At 43.1% G+C, this 21,511-nt stretch overlaps 1 protein-coding gene across 2 annotated transcripts; it reads left to right on the top strand.

Moving 5' to 3' along the window:
• The first annotated feature begins 252 nt into the window (after nt 1–252).
• Nucleotides 253–18,090, top strand: LOC117147304 (homeotic protein ocelliless). Of its 2 annotated transcripts, none has more exons than XM_033314152.1 (4): nt 253–829; nt 8,001–8,369; nt 10,260–10,414; nt 16,714–18,090. In XM_033314152.1, the coding sequence occupies exons 2-4, from the start codon at nt 8,198–8,200 to the stop codon at nt 18,007–18,009; spliced, it is 1,623 nt and encodes a 540-aa protein (XP_033170043.1). In that variant the 5' UTR covers nt 253–829; nt 8,001–8,197; the 3' UTR covers nt 18,010–18,090. The 2 variants fall into 2 exon arrangements, with proteins under 2 accessions (XP_033170043.1, XP_033170042.1); XM_033314151.1 differs by having other exon boundaries at nt 8,001–8,378.
• Nucleotides 18,091–21,511: the final 3,421 nt, after the last annotated feature.

The raw sequence follows: 21,511 nt of genomic DNA, 5'->3' as shown, positions 1-21,511 counted from the left end.
GAGCGAAGCTACGACTATCTCACTCTGGCGCGCGGTTAAGAACCGGGCAGCCATTGCTAAAAGCAGGCACTCACTCGCTCTCCCTCTCGTTTCCACCACCGCTGGTGTTTGTTTGTTGTTTTTTTCCTGCTTCTTCTTCCAGCATTTTTTCTTGTTGTTTTTCTTTTTTCGCAGACTCTGGTCGAACGACTTTTGCTCTGCCCGCTGCTCGCTGCGCTGCTGCCGCCGCTGCCATCGTCCGTGGAAGGTGTACCGCAATTCATTTCCAGAGTAACTTTCGTGCCGCTCGGGTTGTTTTTGTGCGTCGTCCGTCGCCCAGTTGCTCAGTTGCTCAGTTGCTCATTCGCCCCGTTCGCCGCTCGTTCGATCGCTCTCGCCACTCGCCGCGTTCGCCGATAAGCAAGCAAGCACCAGCGCAAGCCAATAACAACAATCAATTCGCCGTCGCCAAACCGAATCAAATCAAATCGAACCAAACCAATCAAACACAAATAAACAAATATCAAAACGAGAAGCTATAGCTAACACAGCTATAGAGAAACAAAGAGCCAGAGGAGAATACTAAGTAATACAGAGAGATATGTCCCTTTGGATATATCGCAGTGCCAAGTGACGAGAATCTGTTTTTTTACCGTGTTGCCAGTGCTAAACCATAAACATCGCCCAAAAACATACATCTCTGGAATACAATATATATATATATATCTTTATATATACGCATGTGTAGCATATACTCATGCCATAACCATATAGTAGCTGGATCCGAAAACAAGTCACCATTGGAATACAGCAACGTTTTGCTTCTAGTTTTGTTTGTGTTTTTTTTTCGGTGAGTGCGATCCGCCGATATCGAGAAATCGGTAGCAATCTATATATCCAGCGAGGAATGTGGAGCCGAGAGATAAGCACGGATTACATGGGGAATCTGTAGACATAAGTAGTTTTTGGGGGCGGGAATCTATCTTGGGGATTACTCTTATCAACATGTTTATTTAGCAGAGATATTAGGTCACAAGAACCACTTTACTACATCTATGAAATATTTCAAATGCACTCTTTAAACTTGGAATAATATTCAAAGATCCAACACGCTCCAACTTTGTTCTTGAGCTAATCCCATGATTCTTCATTATAAAGCTCAGATTCTAGAGATATTTCATAATATGTTTGGTTTATTATTTCCGATAAGCCGAACTTGAGAGATCTTTTGTTTTTCACTTGCAACTGCTACATATTTACAAGGTTGAAATGTTCTTCCAAATGCTATAAACCGATATTATTTTACTTCATATACTACTCTTTATATAGCTTCAGATTCAATGGAACTTAGAAGTCTTTAATTGGAATACAATTCATTGATTTCGGGGACTCCCTAGTCCAACAATAGAGTTACCTCTTTCAAGTCCGAAACTTTGTTTCAGTTCTTTTAGCTCTTCTTGATATAATGGAGCCTTTCTTGATATCTGGTTTTGGTCAGGAAATTCCGCCTATGACTAATGTGCGGATCGTAATGTGAGAAAATGCGCGTTTCGGAGATTCGTTATGATTTTCATAATTTTAATGGGCATATTAAGGCCGCCTCCCCTAATTAGGCAAAACAAAAAAATAAGAAGAAGCCAGCAAGAGCCGACCAAATCGATACGAGAAATGTGATATAGAAAAAGGCTACCAAAATGATAGGGGCAACGAAGGGGGCGAAGAAACCCCAAGAAAACCAATACTAGATACAATAGAAGACAGCCGACGGACCCGTTCGGGTCACATTATTCACACATATTCCCCACAGCCCCACATCCACACATTCCCACTTCCCGATGCCAGCGATCGGATCGTCTAATTTCAAAGCGGCGGCTATAAATTAAAATATCTGAATAATACGTTGACTCCTCGCTGGCTACTTTGTTGTTCTGCTTTATTATTAATTTGCATATGGTTTTCTAACATAAAGCAACTGAATATTAATATGCAAGTCGATTCATTTTTCTCCCGTTCCGATGGTCTTTCTCCATCCGAATCAAAGCGTTGCGCTGAGAATCGGATTCGGATTCGGATTCGGATACGGAGTTCGTGGAGTTGGTGAGGCTGGTGGGGATCTCTTGGGATCTATTGGGTCCCACCCACGCTTGTGCGCTTGCTGGCCCTGCCTAGATCCCCACAGCATCACAATACCTCAATGTACCAATCTTCCAATGCCAATTCATTCATTCACAACATCCGCCCAGCGTTGTCGATTGTGAATTGAAAGTCGCCGAGATCGCGTCGCGACACATTTGATACCTTATCGCGGATATTCCACAAAGCCCAGCGAATAAGTGAATTTCGCTCTAGGCTGCACTGCAAAAAAAGTACTCGAAGTTGTGGATTCATATAGCAATGGCAGAGCTAAACATTAGATCATTAGATCATTAGATCAGTACCTCATTGGAAGTACTCTTTTCGATATTCCTGTGGGACATGATGTGATATTACAACTAATAGTACTTATCAATATCTTATAAAGTAATATCATAAGATATGCATTTTTATAATAATTTCACCTGAGTACTTGAAACAGTCTAAAGAAGTATATGTTTTAGATCCAACCTTTGCATTATTGATTGATTTTCAAAATACTAGTAGTTTCATAGAGGTTTTCGAGTTGTATTTCGAAATGTGGGAGTATTTTCGCTCAGTGTGGAACGGTATCCATTGTTCCGCTTCCCTAGCACGCCCCAAATCTTTTGGATCGGTTTGGTTGGACTCAGCTCGAAACTCCCACACACTTGGCATGGGTATGGATATATATGCTCGTACCTGGGCGATCGGGTGTTGCCTTTTTTTGTCGTCATCTTTGGTCAATCTCTTGTGGCGTCGCCTCGCCTTAAGTGAGGTTTCATTTCGTTTCAGTTTATTTCATTTCGTCCGGCGTTTCTTGGACTTGGACGCACTTACGGATTTTTTTCCCCAAAATATTTTTTTTTTCCTACCAATTATTTGTATTATTAATTTTTATCTCTCTTCACTCTTTGCTCATTACGCGATACTGGCGGTGTTGTTGGTGTTCGCTTCTCGAATTTCGTTGACAATGCCATTTAAATAGAAATCACTCAGACGGAGGTTTGATTTTTTCAGTTTTCAGTTTTCAGGTTCCATTTCCAGTTTCGACTTATCAAGATCACATTGACAATGCGTCAAATAATAAGTTTTTCTAGCCGCCGTCGTTGTTTTTCTTGCTGTTTTTGTTTGTGCTGCGATTCGACTGGAGCTCTTTACTCTATTAGTCTATTATTGATATGTATTTTTTTTTTATTTTTGGTCCACTGTCCATGATGCAATCATTTGTACAAGGCAACAACAATAACCAAAACAACAAGCGCAATTCATTCAACATTTTTTTTCTGTTATTTTTTGGTTGGACTTTTTTTGAATGGATTTGTGGGAAGAGGCAGAGAAAATGATGTAAAGCCAGAAATTTGTTGAATTAAAAGCAATTTTATGGAAATTTATTGGGTTTTGTGTGACAGAAAAGTGGCCTGTGAATGAACAGGTAGATCTGAGAATATTGGTATTATTCGAGCTATTCTGATTGAAAACACTTTACAACTCATAGAAATATAAAAACTTCTTGGTTATACAATTGCATTCGTTTAACTCGCTCGTTTATCTGATAAGCGTATCGAATCGCTAATTGTTAACTTAATGGGAAAGCAATTAAAAGCAGCAATTTGTTAGCATAGTTGGGTATATCCATCATATAGCGCAGTTCTGGTTGGAAGGGAGTCCGTTTTACTGGACAAGTCGGGGATTATGCTTAAATCTATAGACGATAGATTACTGTGATTGAGCAATCTGCCGCGTATCTGTTAATTACACCGACGTCTGCTCATGTGTCAATTCGATTAGGTAAATAATAAATAATTTGCCGTGCGATAAGCGAAAATACAGAAACTAATTAAAAAATGTGGCCAAGTGGAAAAGTTGTCGCAGCGCCACAAACAGTTAGTCGTTTGATTTCTAGGCCATATGCACATATGTGTAGATGCCAACTGTGAGTGTACATAGTCGGAGGCTAGATTTTAATGCCTCTTAAACTTGTCAAATCTTCACACTTTTTCAATTATTTGGCACGTTGCTTAATTAAACTTCAGCCAACGTCAACGTCAAAGTCAAAAGTCAGTAGCTGGAATCCACAGCCACATCCACATCTCATCATCATCATAATCGCGATCCGATCCTCCAGCGGCAGCAAGGTTGCACTTTTCACCAAAGCCAGCTGGAATAAATAAATATAATTTTATGCGAAAATTGCAAATTTAAATGTCAAAATGCATTTGCGTAGAAATGGCAGCGCGAATAGCTCCGAGTTTTCCTACCCGTTTTCTTCTCTTCGTTTTATTTTTCTTTTTCCTCTTATTTTTTTTATTATTTTTTTTTGGGACGTGACTGGTGCAGTGGCTACTTTATACTTTATACTTCATACTTGGGGCACCACTTCTGCTTCGCGTTCTTTGTTGCATTTATTAAGTTGCATTATTGCCACAGAGACAGACAGACAGGCAGACAGGCTTATTATGCTAGACCAGCCGCCGCAGCAGCAGCAGCAGAAACAGAAACAGAAACTCAGACTCCAACTCGGACTTTGGGTCTTCGGACCGTCTAGTTTTAAGTTTGAGTTTGGGTCTTATGCCGTGCCAACCCATATATACCATGTCGTACATACATACATACATCTGTATATACCGTATTCCAGTAGCCGCGGCTCAATGTAAATGAGCCTGAGAAATGCATTTTTCATCTGCCACCTCTTTCGGTTCGTATGCCTCCGTCTCTTTCGCTGCCATAACGCGTTATCCATATAGACGAATATGTGGCTTACACTGGCTAGAAACTTGGGCTCACTAATGCGGTTTGTGCATCCCAAGATGCTTTTCCAAAGTGATGCACTACCGAGTCCAATTGCTGACCAGAAGAAAGCCCACTTTAGCAATATTACCATGTTGTTAGAACCTATATATTTGATTGTTTTAAGATTAAGATTATGAACAATTGTATCTAATTTCACCTGGCCAGTAACCAGTGTGCAGTAGGAAAATGTGCAATATGCCCGGGCACATTAAGTTGTTGCGGGGCTTGTTAAGGCGGCTAATAGCAGCGACTACCAGAAACTAGCAGCGATTACTACTAACTGCGATCCGGGGACTGACAGGTTAGCACTCCTGACAGCTGCACACACAGCGGTCCGACTGACTGAAATTTAAATATAGATATACATATGCGATCGCAGAGACGGCATTTAATATTTCATATTAGTCAGAGCCAAATGCGTAGACCGAAAGTTATGCAAAGTCGGGCCATTAATCATCGGGGCAAGCGGCGTGGAGATCCATGATTCCCATGGCCCAGATGAACAGTAGCCAAGTGGCAGTTCGATTTCTATTCGAATCTTTGACTCGTCGTCGACTTTCCCAGGGACCGTCAGCCGCATCATCAGCGAACCAAAACACTTGGATGTGCGGGCTTATAAAGGGTTCAGTACCCCACACACACTCTAGGAAACCTCTAAAAACCCGCAAGATCTTACGGTAGCATCGTTATTTTGTTTTCCTCCCGGCTGTTTGTCCAATAAATATTATTTTGACCGTAATTACGCGCGGACAAACGAATTGAAATGTTGTGCGGCGGCGGAAATAGGAGTAGATATATAGAAATCGAGAGTGGAAATTGAAAAGCATTCGCTGAGAATCGAGCAAATCAGAAGATCGTAGCGAACCGAAAATCAGAAAATGCCGAATGGAATTTATAATGAAAGTGTCCGCCGTTCGTACGTGATATATGTCCAGCCCAAATGATTTTGTCTCGACTCGTTTCGGTCTCACAATGGATCTCTTCAAAAAAGCAGGAAAAAATGAAAAAGTGCCAGCGGGGCCTTCTTGTTTTCTTTCCTTTTTTTTATATTGCTCTTTTTGCCATTTACCATGATTTTTCATAATCAGCGAGGGCGGAAGGTCGAAGGGGGCTGAAATGTCTAGAAAATCACGTAGTGCCGTAGATGGCCATTCCATTCTATTCCATTCCATTCCAATACTTTCCCGGGATGTTTTCGAAAATGTGTCACCTTCGCTCTTTTGACAGATGCTGAGAGTTTGTCGACGGGGGTTTTTATTTTTTGTTTTTTTTTTTGGAGCTACATTTCACATTTCTACCTCCTTCGATCGTTTGTGATATTTTGGTTAATGGAAGTTGCTTAAATAAGAGCCATGGGAACTTAAAACTTGAGCGTGATTAGCTTGGTTATTTAAGCTCTCCTTTTTTGCAACTAATACATGTTGAACATTAGTTCTTAGTATTGTTAATAGCTCAATAGTTTTTATATCGCGTTTATCACAACCTGTTGTGCATATAATCATAATGCAATTACTAGTGGCATCGCATACGTTGATACCCCTTAATCAACTTAATGCAACTATCAATTACGGCTTTGGTTCCGATCAGCTTCCGTTTAGTTGGATTGCCAGGATGGGCAGCGAACCGAACGGGCACTTTGGTGGATGGTTATCCTTTATAGAGCACATCTCTCGCTGTCTCCTTCGCTGTGTCCTTTTTTTTATCGCTGCCCTGCCTCTCGAATTGAAGCCAGATGTGTTATTAATTTGCGTGTGCGCGTGAGCATGTAATTTGGCAATTCGGAGGGCAGGAGGAACAGGCTCCGGGTCTGTCATCGCACATCGGGGATCGGGGATCGGGGATCGGGGCACCGTATCGGGTGCTATATCAGGGTCGGGTTCGGTTCGGTTCGGTTGGGTTTGGGTTTCTGTTTCTGTTTCTGTCTCGGGATCTCGATGTATTTGCGGCTGCATTTTGAGGCCAGAATGCATTGAGCCATGAAAACGACATGACAAAACAAAACAAATTTTACATACACTCATCGTATGTGGATATCTTTCTCTCTGGATGTGACAAATAGTTCCGTATTCCGTGTTCCATGTGCGGTATTCAATTTCAAAACAATGCGAGAGGTGTTCGTGCTAATTCCGCAATTACAACCTTCTTTCTCTTTTTTTTTGAAACTATTTGGACTTGCTTTCCCTAGTTTCCCGGCCAAATAGTGCTAATTTTTTTCGCACGAAAACTGCCGAGCGTAGAGGAGAACAGCACAAAGGGAATTTAATCCAGGCTAGTTGTCTCTTTCTGGGCTTAATCTTAATGCCCATTGTCCTGGATCAGGCGGTCTCCTCCCCGTAGATGTTCCTCGTGTGTGTTAGTAAGTGTCTGAAATAATCCTGCGGCTAAGCGCAGATCAAAGATCTTTAAACCGCAAGATAAGCCCGAATGCGACTTCGTATCGGTGCTCGGGTCTTGGGATTCGGGATCTCGGGATCTCGGGACTCGGGATCTCGGGATTCGGGTCCCCGTTTTGGAGGCGGTTGGGTAATCTTCCCTGGGTTCTGTGTGCGCTGCCCAGATTAGAAGATTTTACATCATAGGCAAACCTCGGGATTAAACCGCAAGGAACGATCGTGAGTGGGCGATAGAGCGCGTGAGGGCGCGACAGAGACGGCTATAGGCGGCAGACAGAGATGGTGGCACAGACAGCGATAGATCAAGACCTAGACCTGCCTTATAAGTCCCGGTTCTGTTTGGTCTCGGTCTTAGAATGTAATTGGAACTCGTGGCAAGAGCTTAGCCCACCACAAAACAAGCATCTCATCCTATCCAACGTCTTTGCGGAACAGCCCAGTGAATTTCACAGATAATTGGCGAATTGTGAGTGATTTGTGAGTGATTTGGCATCAAGTGGTTTTCGCACAGATTTTCCTATCTCGCCGACTTATAATTGCTTGCACTGCAGTTTCCAATCTTATCTTATAAAGAATCTTATGTGTGTTACAGTATGTGATATTGTTCATTATAATTCAACAAGCTGTTATATCGAAATCATTCGAAATAATCATCAAGCTAATTCTCTCGGTACTACTTTGTTTAATCACTAATAATAATTAGTAACTTATACCACCTTGCAGATCCTACTGAAAGGACCCAGAGCGCACTAACCAGCGATCATCGTTCGACTCGACCATCGATCGGAATACGTGAGTGAACTGGTGGATCAATCCGGCCAGCTACAGCTACAGATACGGATACGGATACGGATTATAGAAGCCTGAGGCCAGTGGAGACACACAGCTTCAACGTGGCGCTGCACTCGACCGAGGCCTTGATGGCGGCGGGCTTCCTCAAGTCGGGCGATCTGGGCCCCCATCCGCACAGCTACGGGGGTCCGCATCCGCACCACTCGGTGCCCCACGGACCCCTGCCGCCCGGCATGCCCATGCCCTCGCTGGGGCCCTTCGGCCTCCCACACGGACTGGAGGCCGTCGGGTTCTCCCAAGGTATGTGGGGTAAATATCGCATCGACAATTTTGGTATATATGTGCAGCACGTAAGCAAATCAGATCGCTCAAATGTGCTGAAAGTTGGCAGAACAAAATGCCAGAGACAGGCGGCTACACTGCGGCGAAATGCGTATGCTTCGAGCTTCAAAATATTACAGATATGGAATCAAGGGGAAGTTTCGTATGTTCGTTTTTTGCCACTGCATAGTCCGGCTTCCTCTTCGTTTTGCTGGCTTTCAATGTCAGTTCGCATCGATATTGCATCATTATCAGTTAAATTGTCAAAATGAATAATGAGCTTCGTTCAGTTTTCGAAGTCTGCGGAGTCTTCGGTCTGCGCGGCGACTTTATCTTCAAGTTTTCAGCTTTAGATTCAGCTTTTCGGTTCCAGTTTTTTCGCTTCGCTCGGTGACGCTGCAAATGACAAACAAAACCTGACAAAAATCACAAAAAATTGGCTACAAAATGCCAACAAAAGACTCTCTGCCCAAGCGGCACACACAAAATTATTGAACGGCTAAAAAAAAAAGAAAGAAAAGACTAAAAATCGTAAAAAAAGAAGAAAAATGATAAAAAGAAAACACAACCATTTCATACTCGTAATCAATTTGTGTAGTTTTGCCTCACTGCTGTAATAAGCCAAGTAATTGACAGAATTTTAACTTGTTATATAAGCCAGTTGTGTTGACGATGAAGATATAATATGATGAAAGAGGCCATAATGAAGAAAAAACATTAATGGGGGAGAAAAAAAGCAAGTATCAGACGACTTACGGTGATAAAAAAATAAGGGCTTATAAAAACAAAGCGGTTTTTTTACAATCGGAAATTCTGAAATCTTAGTTAGACAAACCTTGAGCTATTTTGCTCGATCAAAAGCTGCGAGACCTTCCAGGAAATCCCATAAATTAGCCATAAAAAATATTATTTGAAAGAAGTCAACAATTTATAGGTGCAGTTAATTAAACGAAAAGCCAATAAAGCCAAGGCAAAAAATCATAATATTAAGTATGCCAAAAAATAAATAAAAAAAGAGAGAGACAGACACAAATTGCAATTAATTGTGTGGATATCATGAAATAAACCAAGTTGGCAACCATTTTGAAAGCGAAAACGAAACTGAAACTGAAACAGACACTGAAACGTAAACGCAAACGAAATGCGGCAGCTGCAAAGTGAAGTGAAGTTTTTTATTCAATTTATAAATTCATGACCAAAATGACTAACTCATTAATTTTTGATAGAGCCAGGGCGAGAAAGGGAGGGCAATACCAGTGGCATGGTCGCAATGGTCGGGGTGTATTTGGGACAAAAAGAAGCATAAGTATAGGGAGTGGGCCGATGGCAAAGTCTCGATCTTGATGTTTCGGGTTTTTGGACTTTTCGAGCCATCGAGGGTGAGCGACAGAGAGAGCTGACAGGGCAAACAATGCGGCGGCTTAGTACGCACACACACGAGCACACACACACACACGCAGATACTATATGCGCTTTATATACGGAACATTATGTACTGGAAAAAAGGGAGTCGAGTCTTTTGGGGCGGCTGCTGCACGGGGGTTGGTTCCTTTGCCAGTCCTTTTTATTCTTTTAGGGGTTGGCCGTCACATTTTTCGGGGGTTGCTATACAGCCACATCGCACACAGATGCACGAAGTGTAGTGGCATGGGGGTAGCGCACACAGACGAGGGGCAGCAAAATAACGGTTACTGTCGCCAATATTACTGGGAAAAGTCACGACATCCATGGCGTATACGCAACGTGGCCTCCGCTCGTAGAAGAACTTTCAGCACATTCGGTTAGGCAATCGCCGCTGCTTGGCAACTCTATAACTTATAATTTGTATCCCTTTTCGTTTCTCCCCTTTATGCGATCTATGCTATCCAGGCGTCAACACACGAAAACAGCGTCGCGAACGCACCACCTTCACACGCGCCCAATTGGACGTTCTGGAGGCGCTGTTTGGCAAGACCCGTTACCCGGACATATTCATGCGCGAAGAAGTGGCGCTCAAGATCAATCTGCCCGAATCCAGAGTACAGGTAAGCATCATCATATCATCATAACTTGGGAACTTATAATGCTATCGATATGAAACTTGGGGAAAGTAAAGTGGGTTATTCAAGCAAGGATCGTGTGAGGTTTTCAGTGAAATGTAAAAGCTAGTTTCCTTGATAATAGCATTTCATTGAAACCATATTTGGCTATGAAAAATGGTAGCCAGAGCACTAACTTGCTAGGAATTACTTTCTGAAAACTAAACTCCCCATTTTCTTACATTTCCCCCATAAATTGAGTTAATTTCCCTGCCGGTATCGCATTTCCTTTAACTTCTCTCCGCCCCAAAACGCAAATACAAACACTTGCTGACCTGCTAACTCGTTTTTTGACTTCGGAAGCGTCAGTGCCTTGGGCACACTTGCGATTATTGCGATTACGATTACCCGCACATGTGAGCTTTTTAACCCACAAAAACTCGCACAGATACACTTGTATAGTTGGTTTAATTAGGCGAAATGCCCTCGAATGCCTCGAAATGCCGACAAATGCGGCGGACGTCGAAGGAAATCCATAAAACAAACAAATTACAACAGCTCGTAGCAGATTGTTGTGGAGGATAGACATAGTACATATAGCCAGGATATGGGGGTGGTGGTGCTACCATGTTCCACGTCCATATGCGCATATGGAGCGCACAGATTCGATGACTTCCATCCAATGCAAATAGACTGGCAGTTCCGTTTCCGAGATGTCCGTGATTCCCCTCTCAGCGGAAAACGGGGCGATATAAATTGCCGTATTTGCCGAAAGTATTTGCGGGGTATGACAAGTCACCCCTTCAGGATATTGGATAGGAAATAAAAGCTGAAGTAACTGAAGTTTGCCCAAGGCATTAGGCGAGCATAATTTGCGCTAATTTCTAGCGTCAGCCAGATGATCACGATGACGGCAAATTGTACAACTCAATTTTCGGGTGAATAAAGAGACGGCGACGGGTAGCGTCTGTTTGTTTAGGTGTCCACGATGATAGGGCCTAAACAAACAGACCCAATTCCCTAGCGCCGTTGGCCCAAAAACTGCCAAATGGCCCAAAAACGATCACGGTTTCCGGTCGCTGGAAAAACTGTCATCTCCTTTTGGTAATTTCTTGGGCAAACACAGCCGCAACATCGATCGTTTTTGTACACTGCAACTGCAATGAAAACACACAACGCCAGGCGAGCGCACAAAAAATAAACATTATTGGCAACAGCTACATTGATCTATCGATTTGTTTGCTTTTCTTCTGCTTCTGCTTCTGCTTTTGCTTTGCTTTTGCTTTGCTTTGCTTTTGCTTTGCTTGGCCTTGCTTTGTTAGCCGCTGCTTTTGTCCGTGTAATTTGAGGACGTGACACTGCAGGGCTAGAATCATGCAACTTTCATCAGGCTTAAGAAAGATATAAACCGGAGTTTCTCCAACAAGACGGCTAACTTTAGAATATCAGTATAAGTTGATAAGTTGAAGATATGAGAGTAAGGATACCGAGTTAGCTAGTTAGATAACCAGCAGGCTTTAAAAGACAGTCGCATAACAGTGAAAGAAAGTCAGTTAATAGCAAGTCAACTTTAAAGACCTGGCCGGAAAAAAAAGCAACAGCGATTAAGGAAGCCCCTGCAGTGGTCGGCTCCGAATGAAAAACGACACGTTCTATTTTCGAAGGGGAGGGGCAGCGGGAATGAATGGTGAGCAGGGAAAGAATACAGCAAGGACACCTTGCACATGTCCCATGAATCGGCCGGCTACTGTATTGTTTCCTTTTCAAAGTTACGTTTTTTACACAATTGATTCCAGTAATGCACACCGGAGAAACCAGGGGGCAAGATATATGTATGTGTAAAGGAAGTGTGGATGGATGTCGGGGGTGTAGCTGGGAATTGGCATTTGTATAGATTTCCCTGTTTCCACACATGTCGCTTCTTCTTGGATAGTTCGCCCTGGCTTGACTGATTCTCAAATGCTTTTCAGACGCAGCCGAGCACAGTGGTTGCATCATGGGGAAAAGCAAAGATATTAACTAAAAAATTTCGTATTAATTGTGTTAATTCGTTTGCAAATATATAAGATCATACAATTCTCATTATGATATGTACCTATGGATTCATATCTTAGCCCCATTTGGAGCCACTGTACCTGTGCCTCCGTAGCCACGCAACATGTCAATGCATCCATCCACTCTTATAAAAACACATAGCCACCCACAGTCGGGCGGTCACGTATCAGATTACAGGCAGGAAAACTAGGAAAAACCTTACAAAACCCCAACCGACTGAAAACTGCGAATGGAAATGCTGGCCAAAAGGCGGGGCAAGAGGAGCAGCAGCTGGGGCAAAAACACGATTCGTTTGCATGTTACAAGGCGTCTGGCTTTTGGTTTTCGTTTTGGCTTGGCTTTCGGTTTGGGGAACCACTGGGTATTCAGCATTGGGGATCCGATGGTCTGGCCTGGGCTGGCCTGGTCTGGGGTCTTGAGACTGGGGCTTCGTGTTTTGCACTGCCAAGGAAGCCAAGCAACTCAATTAGCCCGAGCAAAACTAGACTGCCGACGGCTGGGGGAAAGAGTTAGTAGCTGTATAGTTTGACTAGAATTTAAAGTGGATTATAAACAAATACGTTGCCTTATAATAATAATTGAGAACTCGCATCAACTATAACTATACTACCCATACTGAGAAACAGACCACCTTTAGGACCATCATATCATCGTTACGACATTACCATTGAGTCCTCGCAGCAGGAGGCCGCCATTGAAAGGTCACCACGTTGTCAGTGGAACAGAATATCATTTCACATAAATAATCATTACCCCCAAGGTGAGAATTCAGTAACAGAATCCGAATCCGAATCCGAATCGGAATCCGAATCAAAATCAGAATCAGCATCAGAATCAGCATCCCCGCAACGAAATCGGAGTCATAATCAGGAGGACGGGGCTTAGGCCTGGTAAATATTAATTGAATGATAGGCATCTTTATGGCCCAGTAGCGAGTGCCAGTGTTCGGAATCCGGAATCCGGTATTTGGCATCCGGGGTGGGTCCCTGCGTCTCGTTTCCAAGTGAGAGGGCGTTGATTGCAACCAATACAAATAACGTAATAATTTTACGCAGCTTATCTGCACCAGAACAGAGCAAACATTTACGCCCAAATGTTTTCATTCGCCGTTCGAGGGTGCGGATCGGGTTTTTCTCCTCTCCTCTCCTCTCCTCTCCTCTCTTCTCTTCCCTTCTCTTCTCTTCTTTTTTTCCATTTTTGGTGCCGGTGGGTCGCGGTGGTCGGAGTCTGGATGGCTGCCATCGCTAGCAGTCATAAATCACGGGGAAACTGGCAAACTGGTGAACTGGGAAGCCAGCAGCGGCAGAAACATCCCAATCCCAATCCCAGCCAGCCAGGCACCCCTAATAATAATAACCCCTCTGCAGCTCCTGTGCACTAAAAGAAAATCTTCAGAATTTATATGGAAGAGAACTATAACGGGAGTTCTTCAAAAGGAGGGAACCCTGTTTATTAATGACAGTCATAGGTTTTTAATAGAACAAACGATATCCTAATGAAGTCATTAAAAATGTGAAGAATCGTTAAGACTTTCGTATTTCACGAAGCTTTTAGTTAGATCACTATATCACTACTATATCATACCATATCTCTGATAGATCCTATATTCATAATGGACTTTTTCCATGGTGTAGTAGCCTACCCCTTCTCGTGGCCCCCTCCTTCTGCCTCTATCACCTCGGATTCCAGATATGTTCGCCTCGTTTTCAGCTGTTCTTCGTCGGGGGTTGGAATACGAGCGAGAAGGAGACGGCAACGATGGGTGCGAGCGAGAGGGCGGGAGCGAGAGCGCACCTAAACTTAGCCAACTCTTTTTTTTCTATACGTTTTCCATTTTCCCTTTTCCTTTGTTGCAAAAGGATTTGTCTGCTGCGAAAAATGAGGGGAGAAGCGAAGAAGGGAAACTTTGCCGCACAGCTGTTTTATAAAATTAATTTTCCCATTGCGGATTAACAATTTCCACTCCTTCCTCACGCGCATTTCACTCATGCCCGTTTTGCGCGAAAGAGACCGACCGATGCATCATATATGGGGCTTAGAAAGAGACGCTGCGAGAGTTATGCATAATTTTCAATTTGTTAATGCAATGTGGAACATTATATGTGTGCTTAGCTGTATCCCAAAGCTAAAAGTCAGTCCGGGAATCAAGTTAATCAAAATGGAGACTACTACACTAGCCTGCAAAAGAGTTGTTCATTAGTAAGCACAAAAAATGGGTAACTTGCATACTTTAGTTCAGAAATCATCTTTAGAATGTCTGTTATAGTCTCTATATGTTTTAGTATGTTTACTTGGGAAATGTATATGGTATATTTTGGGAGACCTTCTCAAGGGTCCAGAGATCCGGAATTTCCACAGCCCCAACAATTTTTGCCTCAAGTGTTTGCCTTAGTCAAGTGTCTCAGCCAGTTTGCTGTTACTGAATGTTTGCGTTTGTTTGTTTATTTGTCAGAGGGGGGCGTGAAAGTGGGCGTGTGCCCGATGGCCGGCGGCTGCAATTTTCCCACATCAATTAGTTTGCCCGGCGAGCAATGAATAAATTATGCGGGGGGTGTTTGCGGGCTGTCCTCCATGGCTGGCTGTAAATGTGGAATGGTATGGGATGGGTTGGGTTGGGATCTCTGGACCCACAACAAGTGCAAAAAGTCACGCGCTGTGCTGAGAGAGGAAAAGTTACATCAACAGCCGGCGGCGGCGGCCGTGGCGGTGGCCAAAAAATTGACTCGATTATATTGTCACACGGAATCACACGGCCCCTGCCGCCCACAGCCAGGCATGAAGTGGGCCGGAAACCCATAACCACCCACTCAAACGCGCCCCTGGGCGGAAAACGCATCCCCCTTCTGGACCGGAGAACCGGAGAGTCCTGGAGACAGGAGGACAACAATAAACAGCCCATAAAGCGGCACACTCGAGCGCAAGGAATTCACTTAGTCTTGTTTGTTATGCTTAAGGGGCTGCAAACAATCCGCTAAGTGCCAGTTCAGACGGCACAGCGGTATTCTAGCCAAAATTAGGCATTTTAAAGCTAAAAAATAGAAAATATTGACTTTTTTTAGGCCATTTTTATAATTCCAAAAGCGGGCTAGTTTGAATAATAATAATTCTAACAAGGTCTTAAGCTTTCATTCACACAGTGCGTTTAACTAGCAGTCTTATGCTTTTGAAGATAGCTCAATACCGAAAAACTCTGGCAACTCTGGCTGGCGCAAATCAAAGCACAAGCAGTGCTGCTGGCCAAGCAGTCGCATTGGAAAAGCAGTCGGGCTGGCTGACTGCATGGCAAATGTTATTTCAGTGATTTGTTGTTTGGGGTTGGTGTTGCTTGCTAATGGCTTGTGCTTTGGTAAACAGCTGAATTTATTACCGCCCCCACCCCCCACCACTCAGCCCACCCGAAACTACCCTGCCCCTTTTCGGAAGTTAACACTTGCCACGCGGCTGCGGCCACTCGAGCATTTCATTGCCGTTTTCTCTGTTGATTTTCATGGGGAGTTCGAGGACGAACCTTTCCACAAAAAAAAAAAATGTGAAATAAAGAAAGGGGGAGCCAGTCGAGAAAAAAAAGAGCATTAAACAAGGCGTATCAAATTTCATTATTTGTCAGCACAACGCAGTGGCCCGCTCCACTTGAAGCTGGAAGGAAATTCAATTACAATTTTCAATTCCATTTTGCATTCGTAAATCCCCTTTTCTGATTTGACTTCGCCCGCTCTGATTTCCTATGCCATTTTCTTTGATACCGTTTAATGAACTGCTCGCAAATTTCATAATAATATTGACAACACTAAGCTTGGGAATTTTTGCAAATTTTAGCACAAATTTAGACAACATTTGGCGATGTTTTAAAACGACGGCAAACTTGATTTGTCCCTCTTCTAATGAACTTCAAAGGAAAGCCAGGGTGGGCCAACTTCAAAGTGATTTCTTTTTCTTTTTTTTATAAATTGTTGGCTCGTTTGCGGTTTTACCTTGTTTTCCGATTTTCAGGACTTTCCGGGGGCTGGAGCTTTTGAATTTGTGGGCACATGATTTGCTTGAATAGCCACGAATTTGTAATATCGATGGTTGATTGATTTAACAGAATCTTTTGGCGGGGGCACCATTTCAAATTGTGATTGATGTAAAGCATTTATAAAATGGTAAAATTTGGGAAATTTTCTTAATATGGCTCTACTGCTAAACTTTGACCAACTTAATTCGAAATAAAACCCCACTAATTACCTTCACTTTTTTGGCCATTTTTCCAGGTGTGGTTCAAGAACCGCCGCGCCAAGTGCCGCCAGCAGTTGCAGCAGCAGCAGCAGTCGAACAGCTTGAGCAGCTCCAAGAACGCCAGCGGTGGCGGCAGCGGCGGCAGCTGCAGCAGCTCCTCGGCCAACAGTCGCAGCAACAGCAACAACAACGGCAGCAGCAGCAACAACAACTCACAGAGCTCCGGCGGCAACAACAGCAACAAGTCGTCCCAAAAGCAGGGCAACTCACAGTCCAGCCAGCAGGGCGGCGGCTCCTCCGGCGGCAACAATAGCAACAACAATTCGGCAGCAGCGGCGGCCAGTGCAGCGGCAGCGGTGGCAGCGGCCCAATCGATCAAGACGCACCACAGTTCCTTTTTGAGCGCCGCCGCGGCGGCAGCCTCGGGCGGTACAAATCAGTCGGCCAACAACAATAGCAACAACAACAACCAAGGCAACTCAACGCCGAACAGCAGCAGCAGCGGCGGCGGCGGCGGTAGCCAAGCGGGCGGACACCTATCCGCCGCAGCAGCAGCGGCTGCCCTAAACGTGACCGCCGCCCATCAGAACTCCTCGCCACTGCTGCCCACGCCGGCCACGTCCGTCAGTCCGGTGAGCATCGTTTGCAAAAAGGAGCACTTGTCCGGCGGCTATGGATCCAGTGTGGGCGGCGGCGGCGGCGGTGGCGGCGGCGCCTCATCCGGCGGCCTCAACTTGGGCGTGGGCGTCGGCGTGGGCGTTGGCGTCGGCGTGGGCGTGTCGCAGGATCTGCTTCGCTCGCCCTACGATCAGCTGAAGGACGCCGGCGGGGATATTGGGGCCGGAGTGCATCATCATCACAGCATCTATGGCTCGGCCGCCGGCAGCAATCCGCGCCTGCTGCAGCCGGGTGGCAACATCACACCGATGGACAGCAGCAGCAGCATCACCACCCCATCGCCGCCCATCACACCCATGTCGCCGCAATCGGCGGCCGCAGCGGCCCATGCCGCCCAATCGGCCCAGTCCGCCCACCATTCCGCCGCCCACTCGGCCGCCTATATGTCCAATCACGATTCGTACAACTTCTGGCACAATCAGTACCAGCAGTATCCGAACAACTATGCCCAGGCGCCCAGCTACTACTCGCAGATGGAGTACTTTAGCAATCAGAACCAGGTCAACTACAACATGGGCCACTCGGGCTACACGGCCTCCAACTTCGGACTGTCGCCATCGCCATCCTTCACGGGCACCGTGTCCGCGCAGGCCTTCTCCCAGAACAGCCTGGACTACATGTCGCCGCAGGATAAGTACGCGAATATGGTGTAGAATCTACTCTTCCAATACTGCAGCGGTGGCAGCAACAACAACAGTTCAGCGGGGGCAAGTGGTTCGGGCTCGGGTTCGGGTTCGGGTTCGGGTTCTGGTTCTGTTTCTGGTTGTGGATCTGCAACTGGTTCTGGTTCCGGATCGGGGAGCAATAGTTCTCCCCAGCTGGAGCAGCACCATCAACACAATCATCAGCAGCACCAGCTGCAGCAGCACCATCACCAGAATCACCACGGCCATCATCATCAGCAGCAACACCATCACGATGATGAACAGCGACAGGATATGGGGCATCAAGGAGATCAGCAGCACCTGGAACACACGTTCGGTTAGGACTGATCGCGAGCATGGAGTCCCATGGATACATATCTACACACACACATAGATACAGCCCCCGACACTCCGCTGCATTCTCAGAACTTATTCGAAGACACACCGACCGGAGATACACTTCCTTTGCGATCGTACTTGGTGGAAATGGGAAATTCTCATTGATTTCGAAAGACTCTTCTTGACTCGTATAAATTCAGAGTGATATAAATAGATTTCTCACTTGTTAGATTAATTATTATTCATATTGAGGCATTTAGAATCCAATATCAATTCGTACATGGCTATTTATAGATTCAAGAAAATTCTTTTAAGTCTCGAACTAACGAACATCCACTTCAGCAATGCCAAATTCCACCAACTATGATCGCGAAAAGGAATGCCCCGCGTTAGAGGTCTATTTCTATTCTTTTTTTTTTTTGTGTAGTTAACAACAATTTTTTTTAAATATATATATATAAATTAGAAGCGTGTGTAAAAAGCGGGGAGTTACAAGTTTATACAGCCCAAACATAAACGTAAATCTATAACTAAACATAGGTATTATAGATCTAGCTTAAGCCGCCAGGATCAACGAAGAAAATGAGTGATAAATCAAGGAAAAACCGATGACAAACATTTGTTAAAATCCAGAAAGTAAAAGCATGCGAGGATTGCGAAAAGTGGGGCGTTGTAATTGTAAGTTGGCAGGAGAGTTTTTAAATGCAATACGTAGACCATTCCGTGGTTCAGCCAGGGGGTTGGGGGGATCGCCCAGAAAAAGTAGGGGGGTTTTGGGGATCGCCAGAAATAAGAGAACAGAGCTGCACCACCACCATCACCATAGAACTGGTGGTTTGGACCAGCTCAGCATATCATAAAGCTAAAACTTAATTCCAATTTCAAGTTCTTTAAACCAAACTAAGACATAACATTACGAAAAACAAGAAAAGGAAAAAACAATGTTTAAAGTTCAAATCATTTTGTCGTCTTTATATAAACAAACTAAATGAAAAACGAAAGAAAAACAAAAACGAAATCGAAAAAAACAAGAATATTTATACATAATATATATATATATAAATATAAAAGATATATAGAGAATACAAACCCAAATCAGCTAAAACGAATTAACATTTCAGACTTTAAAAGCATCAAATAATATGAAAACGAAGGGAATTCCCAACTAAGGGAAAAGAGTATTTAGCAACTAAGCGACTCGAAATGATGAAGGCAAACGATAAATGATGGAACTCCACACATGACGATTGATATATTATATATAGGAAATTTTATTGCAAATAAAAAACAAGCCACAATCCAAAAGCGAAACAAAAACAACAGCAAGAAAATATTTATAAAATAATTTAACGTAATTTTTAAAAAATGTACAAAACCTAAAAAAAAACACATGAAAAATTCTTGGTAAATATATATAATGACATATATGTGTGTGTGTAAATGTTCTTCATAAAGTACGCTAAAAGATTTATAAATATATATATATATATAAATAAATAACGAACAACTTTTGTAATATTAAAACACACACGACGCAGACAGACCCACAAACAAAAGTTAGTTCAATGGAGTTCTTCTGGAATTTTTTGTTTAGTTTTAATTTCAATTTAATTGTAATTTAAGCTTAACAATTTGTTTAAAAAACACAATCACACTCACTCGCACACACCACACACACACACACACACACATACAGACCACACACTCATAAACGAAAAGCATGTAAGGAAAATCGAAGAATATTTAGCATTTAATTCACTTAATCTAAGAACATTTTTTTTCCGCGGGATACATTTTAAGCGAAAAACGATGTAAACGATGATCTGGAAGCAAGAGAAAGATAAACAAAATTAGTTATTAATATTTAAGAGCGGATCTATATACAGCATATATAATTATATATATGATCCCTATATATATATATATTATATATAATTATATGCTAACGTTTAAGCAAACTGGTTAATTCTTTTTTTTTTTTTTAATTATAAAACCGAAAGAAAAACTAAAATAATTGTAAAAAGTTCACAAAAATATGATCAGATGAATAATATATATATAAAGAAAAAAAACATAAGCACGTCTTTTTATTTATTCAACTCTCTGCAGGTTTAAAGCAAAGTTTTAAGAAATAGTTGTATTAAATTAAAATAATTTCGCAATTCCAACTGGCTTGAGTCACTCGTCGTCTGGCATTCCCAACTTGGCATAAATAACTTGGGATGCGGAATTCGGCTGGGCAAATAAAACCCGATCCTTAAAGGCTACCAGGCTAACATTCCGTTGACGGCTAAAATCCAATCACTTCTGATCCTCCAGTGGCTCTGGCTGTTTGTTTGCATTTGCGCATTTATTGGCAGCCGTGGGGCACGCGTCTGCTGATCCCGATCCCGATCCCGATCCCAAAAGGTAGCCCTTCAACAAAACCCATACCCATACCCATATCCATACCCATACCATTTCCATTCCCATTTGCAGTCCGGGAGTGCAAAGCGAATTGGGCGAAACAGGGCGAGTCGAGTCAGCCATCATCATCATAAACCATTAATTCAGATCATAAAACTTATACAACTTGCCACGCCCCGCAGCCCCACTGCTACACTCAACGAAATGGGTATGAACTATACACATTTTAGGTGCGTTTTAGTTCTCTCAGCGAGTTCAGCGAACTTGCAGAACAGAAATCCTTATAAAAAATATTTTTTAGATTTTTAGCCAATATAATATCAGTTTTTTGGCCAAAACGTCAAAAATATTGGTCCAAAAGTAGAATGTCATAGCTCGTTGAACTCGTAACGAAATTCCCAATCGAATAGTGGCGAAAGTTTGGAAACTTAATTTTAGCCCATTTTTTGCAAATTTTAATGATGTAACCCCTTACAAAAAATCGCAAAAATGACTAAAAATTTAAATTTTCCAAATTTTTCCAAAAATGATACAGATCGTTAGCTTGGCTTTCCAGCTTCACAAAACAGTATGTCATTTGGCTATGCGGCTGATTTTGACCAAGTTACAGCTGAAAACCTGGCCAAGAAAAACACATTTTTGTCACAAATAGCTTAATTTTGATTACTACTACTAATAACAACTTGAAATTAATATAAAATACATTTTATACATTTTCAACGAATTTTTTGCGATTATCAAGCTTTATTGTGCTATAAAGTTCTGT

Source organism: Drosophila mauritiana, chromosome X, assembly GCF_004382145.1.
Source record: "Drosophila mauritiana strain mau12 chromosome X, ASM438214v1, whole genome shotgun sequence".
In the NCBI taxonomy this organism is placed as follows: domain Eukaryota; kingdom Metazoa; phylum Arthropoda; class Insecta; order Diptera; family Drosophilidae; genus Drosophila; species Drosophila mauritiana.
Note: the sequence above shows the minus strand (reverse complement) of the source record. Positions and strands in the feature narration are given on the sequence as shown.